Consider the following 15,103-nt stretch of genomic DNA (forward strand, 5'->3'; position numbering starts at 1 on the left):
CATTTATTTCTGGGTTTTGCCAAAATTGTACCCACTGCAAACTGTTGGTTTGCTTAACAACTATGTCATTCGCTTAACAACCACTGCATAAATGATCGTAAAATTGGATCATCACATGACCAAATGCATTTTACAACCCCTCACGACTTACGTCTATGATGGGCAGGCTCCATTATAGTCATAATTTGAGAACTACTTGTATATGTTCCTCTTCCATTTGTCGAGAGCATTTTCCTGAGGAGATCTTTCAATTTCAGATAGGGAGAAAACAGAACTATAAAGCGGGAAGACATGTTCGGGGTTACATGTTTCTTAAACTTGATCAGATTTCATAAAGATGGAAATAGCTTATAATTTAAAGCTTATATTATAAGTTGCATAACGCTTATTTATTAAAATTCTATAAGACCAAAAGAAAATGAGTCACAGGGCAGTTTCAGGTGAGACTTTTATTCTGCATTGTTTACCCGGAACATAAATTTTAATGCAAAATCTGCATGTTATCAGGAAGGGAAGGAAGGAAGGAAGGAAGGAAGGAAGGAAGGAAGGAAGGAAGGAAGGAAGGAAGGAAGGAAGGAAGGAAGGAAGGAAGGAAGGAAGGAAGGAAGGAACAAGCTACATCCCTTTCACAAATATAAGAACTAGATGTTCTTAAATGTCTTTGAATTTTTGGATCACATGGAAAGAGATCAGTGATTAAAAAGTAGTAACATCATAAATAAAAATGCAGATTGGAGTTCATTTTGGTTCTTGGCATGGCTTTGATGTTAACTAGGTTTTTCCCTCTCTTGATGGGAGCCCAATGGCAACTTGTCTTGATCTTCATCTATATACCATCTCAGTTCTCACAGGTAACACAAGACGATCCTCACTAAAATAGAAAAGAGATTAAACAGAAAGTGAGTGGAGAGTCAGGACAGGTAGTCCTTGATTAACAGGGCTAATTGGGATTGGAAGCTCTATCATTAAACAATCCAGACATAAGTAAAAAAAAATGCACACGACCACACCAGCTGTTATATCTTTTCATATTACCCTATCCTTACAAACTGCAGTCACACCTATTAATTGCCCTTTGTTCTTTAAACTACTCTCCTTGTGTGCAATCCCCGGAAAATAAGGTTGAGGAAAGAAAACACTGACGGGGAATCAACTGCCTGGAGCAGGAACAGACATGCTGTTGGAGCTCTACCTGCAATATAATAATAGCACTTACATTTATATACCGCTCCATAGTGCTTTACAGCACTCTCTGAGCAGTTTACAAATGTCAGCATATTCCCCCCAACAATTTGGGTCCTCATTTTACTGACCCTCGGAAGGATGTAAAGTTGAGTCAGTCTTGAGTTGGTCAGGAACAAACTCCTGGCTATGGAGTTTGCCTGCAATACTGCATTCTAACCACTGCAACACCACAGCTCTAATATACTACGATATACACTATATCTGGAATAATGTGACTACTATGAAAGATGTTATTTGCTAACTAGTGTGGCATTTGGGGATCACAAGCCCTGCTTCAAAGCTGTTGTCAGTGTCACTCCCTCAACCAGATTTTCTGGAGATTTCATGCTTTCTGTTTGGATCCAAAGCACTGCAGATCCCTACTCTTTATAATGTATGATCTAAATACCTTACTGTACAGTATTTCTTTTACACTGTATTAGTATTCACTTTTGTATTCAATACATATTCATTCAGTACCCATTCACTCTTGATCCTATCAGGCTGGAACTATCACTCCTTATCCTACCATGCACATTCAGAAATATCGTACTCCCACTTCACTGCCAATTCCCATTTTCATATAAGTTATAACAGTGGTGGCGAACCTATGGCACGGGTGCCAGAGGCGGCACTCAGAGCCCTCTCTGTGGGCATGCACGCCGTCACCCCAGTACTAGGCCTTCAGCTGGATTTTATAAAACCTTTTCGCTTTAGGCCTCCGCATGCAAAAAAAAAAAAAGGTTCAATCAATCAGTCAATTTCAACTTCTTGCGGGGGAAAAAAAGATCTTGCAAAGTTGGAATTGATTGATTGAACTTTTTAGTCCCAGTCTGCCGTTACCACCGCAGCCACACCCACCCAATGGGCCACGCCCACCCGTCACCCGACGATGCGTAAGTGGGTTTTGGGTTGCAGTTTGGGCACTCGGTCTCTAAAAGGTTCGCCATCACTGAGTTATAACAAAGAGGGCAGAAGCCCACTCTCATTCATAGTCATTCTGGCTTTCTTCAAATATATATATATATAGAATAGAACATAACAGAATAGAATAGAATCTGGAAGGGACTTTGGAGGTCTTCTAGTTCAGCCCCTGCTCAAGCAGGAGACCCTATACCATTTCAAACAAGTGACTGTCCAGTCTCTTCTTAAAATCCTCCAGTGATGAAACACCCATAATTTCTGAAAGCAAACTGTTCCACTGATTAATTGTTCTCACTGTTAGGAAGTTTCTCCTTAATTCCAGGTTGTTTCTCTCCTTGATTAGTTTCCATCCATTGTTTCTTATCTTGCCTTCTGGTACTTTGGAAAATAAGTTGACCCCCTCTTTTTGTGGCAGCCCCCCAAATACTGGAATACTGCTATCATGTCACCGTAGTTCTTCTTTTCTCTAGACTAGCCAAACCCAAATCCTGCAACCGTTCTTCATATGATTTAGTTTCAGGCCTTTAATCATCTTAGTTGTTCTTCTCTGCACTTTTTCCAAAGTCTCAACATCTTTTTTGTAGTGTAGTGACCAAACAACCTGCCTCCAGAAGTGGTGAATGCTCTAACACTGGAAGTTTTTAAGAAGAGACTGGACAGCCATTTGTCTGAAATGATATAGGGCTTCCTGCCTGAGCAGGGGGTTGGACTAGATGACCTCCAAGGTCCCTTCCAACTTTATTATTATTATTATTATTATTATTATTATTATTATTATTATTATTATTATTATTATTATTATTATTAGTATTAGTATTAGTATTAGTATTAGTATTATTAAATTGGATGCAATATTCCAGGTGTGGTCTTATTAAGGTTTTATAAAGTACTGATACTTCACATGATTTTGATTCTATGCCTGTTTATACAACCAAGGATTGTATTAGCTTTTTTTGGCTGCTGCCACATACTGCTGGCTTCCCACTGTTTTTCTACCAGCATCTGTCTTAAAATTTCCCCATTGTTTTTCCATCTTTAGTAAGCACTCTGTGAAAGTACAGAAATTCACCTGTAGGTTTTTTTTTTAATCTCTGCTATCCATTATAGGTTTGGTCAATTAAGATTTTCACTTAATGTGTTTTACTAAGAGAGAAAGCCGATATTAGGGTTATCCCCCTTGGGTGTGTACCTGTGCCACATTTCCTACTCATGGGAAGTACAGTAATGGTTAGTTTAGGCACATTTTGGCCAGGATACCACATGAGGAGCCAAAATTATTGCAAGCCTGCTATTCACACTACATCTTGACAGCCCATATACTGTTGGACCATCACACACCCCAAGAGATATATTCAGTGTACTGACATATAGTCGGGACACGTAGAACATGTCTATAGAACGTGTTGGGTTATTTTAATGTGGGTGAAAAAATGCATACCCAAGTAGAAAAAGGACAATTATATCTCTGTTCGAAACTGCAGTGTAGTTCCTTTCATTTGCATCTTGTAATTCTCATCGAAACGCTCATTTTGTGCCACTGTGAATTTGTTCTTCCAGTCACCAGCAACTCCTAAATTGAAGGGAAAATAATAGCCAACATTAGTTTCCTTGGTGTTCTCTGGGCCTGGTGGTTGCTTGCAGACATTTCATTACCCAAATAGGTAACATTTTATATGTCATTATTTTGCAAGAGAAGACAATATATGCAGCTCAAGGTTGAACTATGGAGTCCTTGGTGTTCTCTAAGCTTGGTTGTTTGCTTACAGACATTTCATTACCCAATTGGGTAACATATATTATTTTCTATTGCAATATAACTATACTTAAAACTGGGTAAGGTAAAGTTGAATCCCAGCATGGGATGCATACACAGCAAAGCATTTGTTGGATCTCAAAAAGGCCCTGCCCATATGAAATAACTCAGATTTCACTGAGCCTCTTTCTTCCTTCCACTCCCCAGCTACAGGCTATGCTTTCCCTTATTTGAACATTCCCTTGACAGCATCCCTTTGTCCCGTTTCCCAAGATCTATCCCAAGTGCCATTACGCAATCTCAGTTTCTCAAGCCATATTTTCTTCATGTGGATTAGGATTGTCAGACCTCAAGATCTAACTTGCCTGTTTCCTACTTGAGGTTTCGGTAAAAGCACTGAAATCCCCAGGAAAAGGATCAAAAATAAGAGAGCCGTTTAGTGCTTCAAGAGCCCAGCTAGAACCTTCTCTGACAATGACACATGTTAGTCTTCCCCAAGCCCCTGCATTGCATTATCAACCATAGTCATTCTTTCTGGAAAGTCTTGGAGTTGAATCCCATACCTCTATAGGTTGTATATGTACCATCACAAAGAATAGCCTATTTGCCTACAACAATAATATTACATCCCCATGGTACAATTATTGTTGATCTCTAACCCTGCAGTAACCTCCCCATCACATCACAAGCCACTCACTGATGACTCACACCTGACCCATCACAAGACCCTCACTTGACACATCCACACCTGAATCCTTTCTAAACAGAACAACACTGACACTGACATCCCCTAAACTTATCTAGTCTGGTAACAAAACATTCAGAAACCAACCTGCAAGCTCGGAGAACGAACCTCCACCCTCATCCTACACCCGAGCGTCAGATATTCACCACTATTGCACATTTCATTTTCTCTCAAGTAGTTCAAGGTCTTATTAGGAGTAGAAAGCTTGACTTCAAATTCCATAATCCCTGACCAGCAGAGCTAGTACAGATAGTCCTCGACTTATGACCACAACTGAGCCCAAAATTTCTGTTGCTAAGTGAGACATAGGTTAAGTGAGTTTTTTACCATTTTATGACCTTTCGTGCCAGAGTTGTTAAGTGAATCATTGCAGGTGTTAAGTTAGTCACATGATTGTTCAGTGAATCTGGCTTCCCCATTGACTTTGCTCGTCAGAAGGTCACAAAAGGTGCTCACATGATCCCGGGACACTGCAATTGTCATAAATATGAGTTAGTTGCCAATTGTCTGAATTTTGGTCCCATGAATGGTCATGAGTGTGAAAAATGGTCATACGGCACTTTTCTCAATGTCATCGTAACTTCGAACAGTCACTAAACGAACTATTGTAAGGACTACCTGTAATCTGGATGGCTGAAAAATCTAAAACATTTGGACCATATCAGTGTCAATAAGGCAGCGCTACTTTTTTAGCCCTTTATGCGGATTATAAATATAACTCGCCCTCCGTTCAATCCCAGTTTGGTTATTTGATAGGCTCACCTTTCCTCATGAAAGGAGAGATGGTGTGATCCATAACTGAAGTGGGAATGCTTTTGTAATTAGCCATTTGGTTCTGACTCATCTCTTTGAAGGAGGTGTGGTGTGCAATCTTCTTGACTAAGTTTTTATCAACTGGCCTCTCTAGGAATTCCATTACCTTCTGAATCTCCCGTTCTGGATCCTATGTACAAAGCAACAATCAACAATCAAGCATTGAAAGTCAGGAATTTTGGATTAGGAAGAATGCTGTGGTATATTGTGTTATATTAAATAAAACAAATTAAAATATCCTTTGCAATTTCACAGCTATTACCTATCTGCTGTCTAGTTATAATCCAGCCAAGAACGCTTCTTATTTCCTTATGATGCTTTGCAGTTGTATACATCTGCACACAATTTTCAGCCATGAGTTTCCATTATCAGCCAGTATTATCTAATGCCATGTATGTCTAACCAAATTTTAGTCTGGAAGCAAAACCAAGCTATCCTGAGGAGATGATTAGCATGGAGGAAATGAGAAGAGAGATGGGTATAACTGTCTTCTATTCAGCTTTGGGATGGTTCTGATTTAGATAAAGAAGGCCTGTTGAAATTAGTGAAATAAGCCATGGCTCTTAGTTTCTGTGGGTCTATTCTCAGGCATGTCTAAATGTAGATCCAGTTCCAGGCCTATCTTTCTACAGATATATAATTAGGAAAAGAACCTGAGAAATGTCTTGCTGGACAAACACAAAGTAGAGTAAGTATTTGGAAATAAAAGAAAGCAAGTTTGAATGGATGAGAACAGTTTTGACCTCTTCATCTCCTACTTGTAGATTTTCAGGAGCATCTAATTATAATCAGAATGCTACAATAAGGGATCTGTTTGAGGAATTGGGAATTTTTGGCCCTGGAGATGCTACAAAAGTCCCATCCTACTCCTCCCTATTGGCCATGTAGAACATGTAGATCTATGCCCCATTCCTAACTCTTAATGTGGGGAAGTGAAAATTAGAGTAGTAGAGAATAAGAAGGTTAATAAAAGGAGCAGAAAGAGTCTTGCCTCTTTCATGTCTTCATAGAAGAGGTACAGAATCCTGTATTTCTTCGTGATGTCCCACCAACCTTTGACATGATCATACCAGGATCCAAAAGACACTGAGAAGAGAAACAGAATGCTTGTGAATGATGGGAATTTTAGTGCAACATAGAGAAAGCTACAGTTTCCTTACTACTTATTTTGGTTTGGTCATCAGGAGTATGAAACAGGACTAGACACTCTATAGAAGTTGATAGTCAAACTAAAGAACCATATATTTACATGGACATATCTGCCCACTCAAACAGAAAGGGTAACAAGAAGAAGGCCTGATCTGACCTTCCCATTCATAGAATTTCTGTGAAACATCTCACTAATTCCAAGAGCTTCTACAAGGCTTAAGAGGCTTCCCCCAAAATGGTGCCCAGCCACCCCATTATTTGCTTTGCTAGCTGGAGGTAATAGGATCAGTATCATATTTTGAAGTTAACGTATCAAGAAGGGCTAACATCAAGGTCAATATTTGGAAGGGTTTATTATCCACTTACCACTCCCGTCCATAAACTTCTCCAGAAATTCCTCCCAAGTTCCAGGGTCTGGGTGCACTTTTGCCATTTGGTAGAAGTAATAGTATGAGACAGCCACATCTTTGGCATTTCTGGCCACATAGATAATCTGTTGAGTGACAAACAAGAAACTTAATTAAGCTGATGATGTATTTCATTTCTGAAGTCATGATGTGTAGTGATTTGTGGAAAAGCTTTTTCCAATATGTTCTTGCATTCAATTGGCCAGTTCTTCATGCATTAATGGTCACATTTTTTCTCACCTTGCAATTCTTTTCCAAGAGGGATTTGGGGAGCATTTGGACAGGAAGGTGGGTTTTAATTAGACATGGACGGGGTGCTTCCTTGAGCAGTTCAATGCCTGGAAGGGGAAAAAGAATAATTGAAGAGACTTCTCCCATACTCCCTTCCCCCTCCATTAGCCTATCCATACCAGACACATTCTGGCAAATTTGCTTGCAGATTTCTCAACTAACATTAGGAAAAGCTATGGAGATGTCTGCAGGCAAATCTACCATATTATATTGTTATCTTCACAGATATATATGGTATCTTCACAGTTGGCATTTCTATTCCAATGTCAGGTGCAAAAGACTAGGGCCACATGTGAAGTTCCAATTAAACTGATTTATTACTAATACCTATGCAAAGGAATCTACTCAAGTAACAGTTAGCACTATAATGGCACTAGATAAAGGTCCACAAAGTTCAAGAAGGTTAGACTTAATCTATTTGTGGCTATGCAGAAACTGTAGGCTGATACCTCTATTGAGTCTGCCCCCAGGTTCTCCACTCCTTCCCCCACATTCACCATATAGACTAGACTTCCACCTCCATCCTTCTCCTCCCAAACTGTCTGGAAAGGAAGACATCTAGGATGTTTTACCTGTAGGGACATCAGGTACAGCAAATTCCAAGAAAGGGACTCGCATGTAGATGGGTTGAACTCTGCATTTTTCCACAATGCCTTCTTTGTAGATCATGTCTACAATCTCACTGACCCAGGTGGTACCTGAAAGAGCACAAGAAGGTTGGACATGCTGAACCAAGATTATATTACATGAAGAAAACAAGTTAGTGCCTAAAACAAAACATGATTCTTCTTACTAGCTATTAGAAAGTATTCAATGGCTATAGAAAGTCTACACACACACCTTTCTAATGCCAGGTTTTTGAGATGTAAAAAAAATCAGACTAAGATAAATCATTTCAGAACTTTTCCACCTTTAATATAATACATAAGCTGTACAATTCAATTGAAAAACAAGCTGAAATCTTTCAGGGGAAAAAATAGATAAAAAATTAGAATAATGTGGCTGTATAAGTGTTCAAACCCTCTTATGAGTAAGGATGTGGGTATGTTCAGAATTAACCAATTATATTCAAACTATGTCAAATAGTAGCCAGTACAAATCTGCCATCAATTAAAGTGACTCTGATCAAGGCCATATGTGCTGGAATGTGCTCAGTTGCCTTTTACAGCAAAAGCTAAGGTCTGCAAAGAGTTTATAAAGCATTAAAAAGATCTCATTGTTGGAAGGTATCAGTCAGGACTAGAGTACAAAATTCTTTCCAAAGCATTGGATAAACTATGGAACATAGTGCACTGGAATTTTTTTGTACAAAACACAATGAAGACAGTCATCAACAAGTGGGGAAAATGGCACAACAGTGACATTACCAAGAACTGGATGCCTCTCCAAATTGATGAAAAAATAAGAAGAAAACTGGTTCAAGAGGCTGCTAAGAGGCCTACAACAACATTAAAGGAGATGCAGGAAGTCTGACAAGTATTAGTTGTGTACTACTTGTGACAAAGATCTCCCATATTCTTCATATGTCTGGGCTGGGGGTAGGGTGGCAAGACAGAAGGAAAACATCCAAGCCTTCGTACATTTTGCAAAAATGAACATCAAGTCTGACAAAAGCATGTGGAAAAATATGTTATGGTCTGATGAGACCAAGGTTGAACTTTTGGCTATACTGTAATTCCAAAAAGTATGGTTGGCACAAACACAACACTGCGCATCATCAGAAATACACCATATCCACAGTGATGCATGGTGGTGGCAGCGTTATGCTTTGGGATTGCTTTTCTTCAGCTGAAATTGGAGCTTTAATCAAGGTGAAGGGAATTATGAATGGTTCCAAATATCGGTCAGTTTTGGCACTTAACCTTCAGACCTCTGCTAAAATGCAAAAAATGAAGAGGAATTTCACCTTTCAGTATGACATGCCATACCTTCAAATCAACAAAATAGCTTCACCAGGAGAAGTTCAAAATTTTGGAATGGCCCAGATTGGAATCCAATTGAAAATCTGTGAAGTGACCTGAAGAGAGCTGTACACAGGAAATGCCCCCCCCCAATCTATTGTTGTTGTTGTTGTTGTTGTTGTTGTTGTTATTATTATTATTATTACTTTTATTCATTTATAACATAAAATGTGAAAATTTTATAGAAGCAAATAGTAGGGGACAACAGTAGAGAAAGGGAAAACAAAACAAGTGTGAAGAAAGGGAGGGAAAGAAACAAAAGGCATTGAAAACAAAAGGCAAGAAAGATCATAAAATGGAACGCTTGCTAAACAATTGTCTTGCTTAGCAACGGAAATGTTGAGCTCCATTATGTTCATTAGTTGAGGACTATCTGTATGTTATATTAAAGGTAGTAAAACTTACGAAGTGATTTATCTTGGTCTGATTTTTTTATATCTTAAAACCTGGCATTTTAACAAGGGTGGATAGACTTTCTATATCCACTTTATTTCCTGAGGGTGTTTTTCCACTCAACACTTTATTCTTGAATTGTCATAAAATTATATTGGAACAAAATTTTCTGCTCCAAATGCCAATCAGGAGTGGCAGGATATCCCTGTCCATCTAAGATGGCCCCTAAATGCTTCCCTAATCCTGCCCTTTAGTGATCACCAAACTTCACTTCCAGTGTTACAAGTGGAGAAGTAAAATACATTTTTTGCTACCACAGGTTAACATGGCTCTCTTCCTACAAATCTGTTATGGTTGCAAATGAGATGAAACAAAAGCAATATAGAGGAGGATAGCGATTGGGCACCAGGCAGAGCAAACTTCACGCTGATTCAGTTTTCTTCCAAGTCAAGGATGGCAGATATGAGTTCAGTTCAACAGAAAGAAAAGAGTTTATTATTGTCAGGCTCAAGCCTAAAGACTACCCAGTGAAATCCAATTGGGTCCAATCCTGTATTTGCTTACAGCTAATGAGCAGAATCTTGTCAAACTAAAGCAATAACTTTCTAACCTACTATATCTATCCTGAAAATTTTTTAGTGTGTGGCTATCCTGAACATCTTCCCCCCATCCTAATCCATTTTGGGACTGAATAACAGAATAATGAAATAACAGAATGGAAAGGGACCTTGGAGATCTTCTAGTCTAACCTCTTGCTCAGGCAGGAGACCCCATACCATTCCAGACAAGTGGCTATCCAGTCTCTTCTTAAAAGCCTCCAGTAATGAAGCCAAGCTGTTCCACTGGTTGATTGTTCTCACTATTAGGAAGTTTCTTCTTAATTCTAGGTTGCTTCTCTTTTTGATTACTTTCCATCCATTGTTTCTTGTCTTCTGGCACTTTCTGGTGCCTTCTTTGTGGCAGCCCCTCAAATATTGAAACACTGCTATCATGTCACTCCTAGAGAGGCCCAGAAAAGCCTGGATTAAGAGCCCTTGCACTCTCTCAATCTGGGTCTTTGTCTGGGAAAGCTCTGCATATCCACTGATTCTCCATGTGCACATTCTGTCTTTCACCTTCAAAACTAGAGCTTGCCCTACTCCAGTTTTGTGAGGTGGAAGACAGAATATTCAGATTGCCTCATCTTAAATAATGAGAAAATTTATTTCCACATTCCAATTCATGACATATTAAGATAACAAGTGTACCTCATTTAATGTTTGAGGAAAAGTGTTATTGGTTTAATCAGCCAGTTTAACATATTAGGAAAGTTTTTATTAGTTTAAACAAATTATTACAGTTATGTTTAGAATTGGCTGTTCCACTTTGCATCTGTCCTTAGTACAGCTAGAGTAATCTTGGCTGCTTGTTCTCCCAAATTCTGGCCTGAGCAGAAGAAAAATCTAAAACCTAAGATTTTTCTTGGGGCAAAGAAGGGATGATGTTGATAAAGCTGGGGAAATATCCTAATGAGTTTCCTGAGTTGTAAAGAAAGTGATCTATAAAAGTGCCAACAATGACAGAATGTATTTGGAAAATGAAAAATGCCTTTGGAAAATAAATTTTTCAGTGAAGAATTGAAGCTAGGGAAGAGAACAGGTGGCTGGCTCATTGGTCTAGGCCAGGGGTAGGCAACCTTGGCTCTTTTATGACTCGTGGACTTCAACTCCCAGAATTCCTGAGCCAGCACAGCTGGCTCAGGAATTCTGGGAATTGAAGTCCACGAGTCATAAAAGAGCCAAGGTTGCCTACCCCTGGTCTTGGACTATCTGCTTTTCTGGACAATCATGAGCAGAAGCAGCTTTCCTCCTATTAGAAATGTGATTTTTATGCCCCATGCACATGAAAGAAACTTAGAAGGGAGGATGGACAAACAGGCAGTGTTAGAATGCATATTAAACACTCAGTTCTCCCTCATACACACCACTTAAAAGAGCAGCCTCCAGTAGCTAACAACAGCATATCAAAGAAACATTTCACCCACTTTTTTTTTTATCAAATGAGAGTTCTGCTAATAAATATTTGGCAGTTATCCAGAGGTGTCTTGCTACGCAGTCTTGCCTGCAATTTCATGCTGATTGTGTCTCTTTTAGCAAAAATGTATTTTAAGTGACAGATGAAATTACCTTCATAATATATCATAAAATAGTTTGTTTTATATTAAATTGCAGGTTGGCTATGCTGAATGCACTTTGATCTGATTAACAGTGAGTAAACGAGGCCAAGGAGATTTAAAATTCAAGAATTAAAAGATAAAAAACATTAACAAGAAAATTGGACTCTAGCCTATGCATATTTGCAGATGAGGTTTTCAGTGTGAAATTTAATTGTTCCATTTCTGAAGTTTCACTGAGAATGTGCGCCTATGGTCAGTCTCCTTTTTTATGTAACATTGTTTGTGTCACTTTTCTTTGCAAAGTAAACTAGGAAAAACAGAAAGTTGGAACAGCATCCATTTATTATACTACAGTGTAATGATGAATCTTTTCAAGCAACATTGATATGTCTTGTTGTAAAATCTAATGCTTAGCAAACTGTTAAGAGTTTGCTATAATTCAGGAAACAAGACAGAATATGTTTTTTCAAAAAAGAAAATTAATAGAAAGAAAAATATCTTCATGATGCAAAACTACGGGCAATAAATCATTAGGATGCAGATCAGATGTAACATAAGGAGATAGTTCTTTATTCAGGCATATATAAACAGCCTCTCAAAGAAAAAAGTTGCTTTCCAGCTGCCTGGAACGTATTGTCTTGTGTGTTGATAGAACAAAGGGAAAGTAGAGAGTTAGAAATTTTCCACACATGAATGCCCAGAACTTCTATTCTCCGTTTATGAAAATGCAGCCAAAGGCATCACTCACCAGACTTGGGATACGTAGAGATCAATAAATCATCTGGATGTGCTTGAAATCTTTCCACTTCATCGTAGATTTCTGCAAAATACTTTATCATGGGGATCCCCTTAATAGGGACCAATGGAGGGCGCGCCTCTTCTTGTTCTGGCTTCATTTTGGCTGTGAAAGGATTAAAGGGGAGGATGGCAAGGGGAGGAGACACAACTCTTTTCTCCAAGAGTCAAGAGATTTGCAATCCAACCCAGCAGCTGTCCTGGATTCAGAGCCTAGTGAGAGTGGCAGCCAACAGTAGCACCCCGAAATGCTGAGAGCATCTGACATATAAAGATAGTCCTGTCACCCTGGACACAGGATTGAAAAGTCAGCTGGAGGAGATAGATAGTGGGGAAGACATGGAGAAGGAATAGAAAAAAATAAAGCACACTTCTAACTTGTTGTCCAAATATGCCATATTTTTAAATGTTTTCCTTAGAAACTGCTAATTTGGCATCTATTTACCCTTATGGGAACAGTCATGGGAGATGTGAAAAAAAATGTTCAAGAGATAATCAAAGCAGCTTTACTCTTCACATGCTTGCCCCTCCTTTAAAAGAAAACAACAATACTCACCAATTTGTATCCACAGATATTGGGTCTTAAGACAGCCCCTTCACAAAGAACCCACAAGTCCTGGTTCAAAACTTTTTACATGACCCATATTCCTCCTTCCTTTTGCAAAATGCAGCCAAGCGGGAAGCATCTCAGCTGTCTGGAATACTTACCTTGGTTTGGATGAAGCTGGCTGGCCTTCTGGTGGGTTCTGGCTTGGGAACTGGAGCAGAAGCAAATAAGTGGAGCAGCAGAGAAGCTTTAGCCTGTACTGATTGTTGAGTATTTAAGAGGAACTGAATTCAACCTTTCTGTTCCAGCCAAATAGGGAGGGCCTTGCCTTTTGAAATACATGTTTTGTAACACTTGGCACAATCTTTGATATTGGGTTGGGTAGAAATTAAACTCTTTAAAAAAAAAAGTTGCTGGCATTCAAACTTGCCTGAACTTATTTTTCCTCTCAAAGATATGCCATTAATACCGGCTTTGTAAAGTTTTAAATTATACACAATTATACAAATATACACAAGCTCAGTCTTCAAAACCCCCTCTTCCCTTTAACTAGGAAGAAAACACTCCCCTGCAGTCCTGCCTTCAAACGATGTTTTCTGGACCTTGATTAACAAAGTAGTTCGTTTAAGTAACTTGCTCAAAACCCCAAATGTCATCGTTATGATTTCGTAGATTTGGATTTGCAATTTTGCATAGAAAAAGTACATCACACGATCAGAAGCTCAGATGCTTATTACTTAATTATTGCAGGGCAATTATTTATTAGTATATTGGAGGGCAGAACTCTTGCATTAAAATGAAAACGTTTTCTTTGATGAATTTTGACTGGAATTCAGATTTGGTTCTTGGTCCCATATATAGTCCATTTCCATTGATATTTTTTTTTCTAAATTTCAAAGAAAGGACTTGGAGAAGTGAAGGCAGGTATTTGGATTTACTCCTATTGAGCATAGCCAGACACTCAAAGGCTAAGACAATCTTAGGAAAACATTAACTTTTTTGACTTTCTTTGATACATGCATTGAATAAACCTGTTCAACCTGTATATTAATAAACAACCAGCTGTTCCAAGAACACCACAGGTCCCTGAATCTTCTTGTTAGTAGAAAATTGTTCTGGTATCTAAAATATTGAAATATTGTTGTCACAGTAAGAGCACTTTTTATTGCAGGATTTACATTGTAAAATTAGGTAGTATTAATTTGTATTATTTAACTACAGATACACCTTAGAAATATTGGAGTTCAGTTCCAGACCACCATGATAAAGTGAATATTGCAAATAAGTGAGTCACATTTTTTTTTGTTTCCCAATGAATTATTTTTTCCCCCAGTACATATAACCGATATATTTATACCACACTGTAGTCTATTAAGAATGCAATAGCATTTTGTGTAAAAAAAAACCCCAATGTACAGTACATACCTTAATTAAAACTACTTTATTGCTAAAAAAGCTAAACATCATCTGAGCCTTCAGTGAGTGATAACCTTTTTGCTGATGGAAGGTCTTGTAAAAAACGCAATATTTGCAAAGCACAATAAAACGAGCTACTATATGGCTAATCTATAAAAGAGAAACATGGAGCAGGGTCACATAGTCATAGTATGTTTAAACTTTAACCAAATAGCCAAATATAAAAGGTGGGGAGACTCACTCACAAACTTTTTGGAGGGTACCGGACCCATAGAATCCCTTTACAGGTAGTTCTCAACTTATGACCACAATTCAGCCCAAAATGTCTGTTGTTAAGTGAGACAGTTGTTAAATGAATCACCGCAATTGTGACTGCAGTTGTTAAGTTAGTAATGCAATTGTTAAGTGAATCTAGCTTCCCCATTAACTTTGCTTATCAGGAGGTTGCAAAAGGTGATCATAAGACCCCAGGATACGCAACCACTATAAATACATGCCAGTTGCCAGTCCGAATTTTGATCACATGACCA

At 38.5% G+C, this 15,103-nt stretch overlaps 1 protein-coding gene across 2 annotated transcripts; it reads right to left on the reverse strand.

Moving 5' to 3' along the window:
* Positions 1-666: 666 nt before the first annotated feature.
* Positions 667-13,460, reverse strand: LOC107282521 (sulfotransferase 1A1). Of its 2 annotated transcripts, none has more exons than XM_015810309.2 (9): positions 13,319-13,460; positions 12,564-12,716; positions 7,879-8,004; positions 7,256-7,353; positions 6,975-7,101; positions 6,451-6,545; positions 5,409-5,589; positions 3,587-3,718; positions 667-871 (listed from the first exon to the last, which is right to left on the reverse strand). In XM_015810309.2, the coding sequence occupies exons 2-8, from the start codon at positions 12,709-12,711 to the stop codon at positions 3,606-3,608; spliced, it is 888 nt and encodes a 295-aa protein (XP_015665795.1). In that variant the 5' UTR covers positions 12,712-12,716; positions 13,319-13,460; the 3' UTR covers positions 667-871; positions 3,587-3,605. The 2 variants fall into 2 exon arrangements, with proteins under 2 accessions (XP_015665795.1, XP_015665796.1); XM_015810310.1 differs by lacking the exon at positions 13,319-13,460 and adding an exon at positions 13,167-13,312.
* Between the last annotated feature and the right edge of the window lie 1,643 nt (positions 13,461-15,103).

This window comes from Protobothrops mucrosquamatus, unplaced genomic scaffold (assembly GCF_001527695.2).
Source record: "Protobothrops mucrosquamatus isolate PMUCROS unplaced genomic scaffold, P.Mucros_1.0 scaffold8, whole genome shotgun sequence".
In the NCBI taxonomy this organism is placed as follows: Eukaryota; Metazoa; Chordata; class Lepidosauria; order Squamata; family Viperidae; genus Protobothrops; species Protobothrops mucrosquamatus.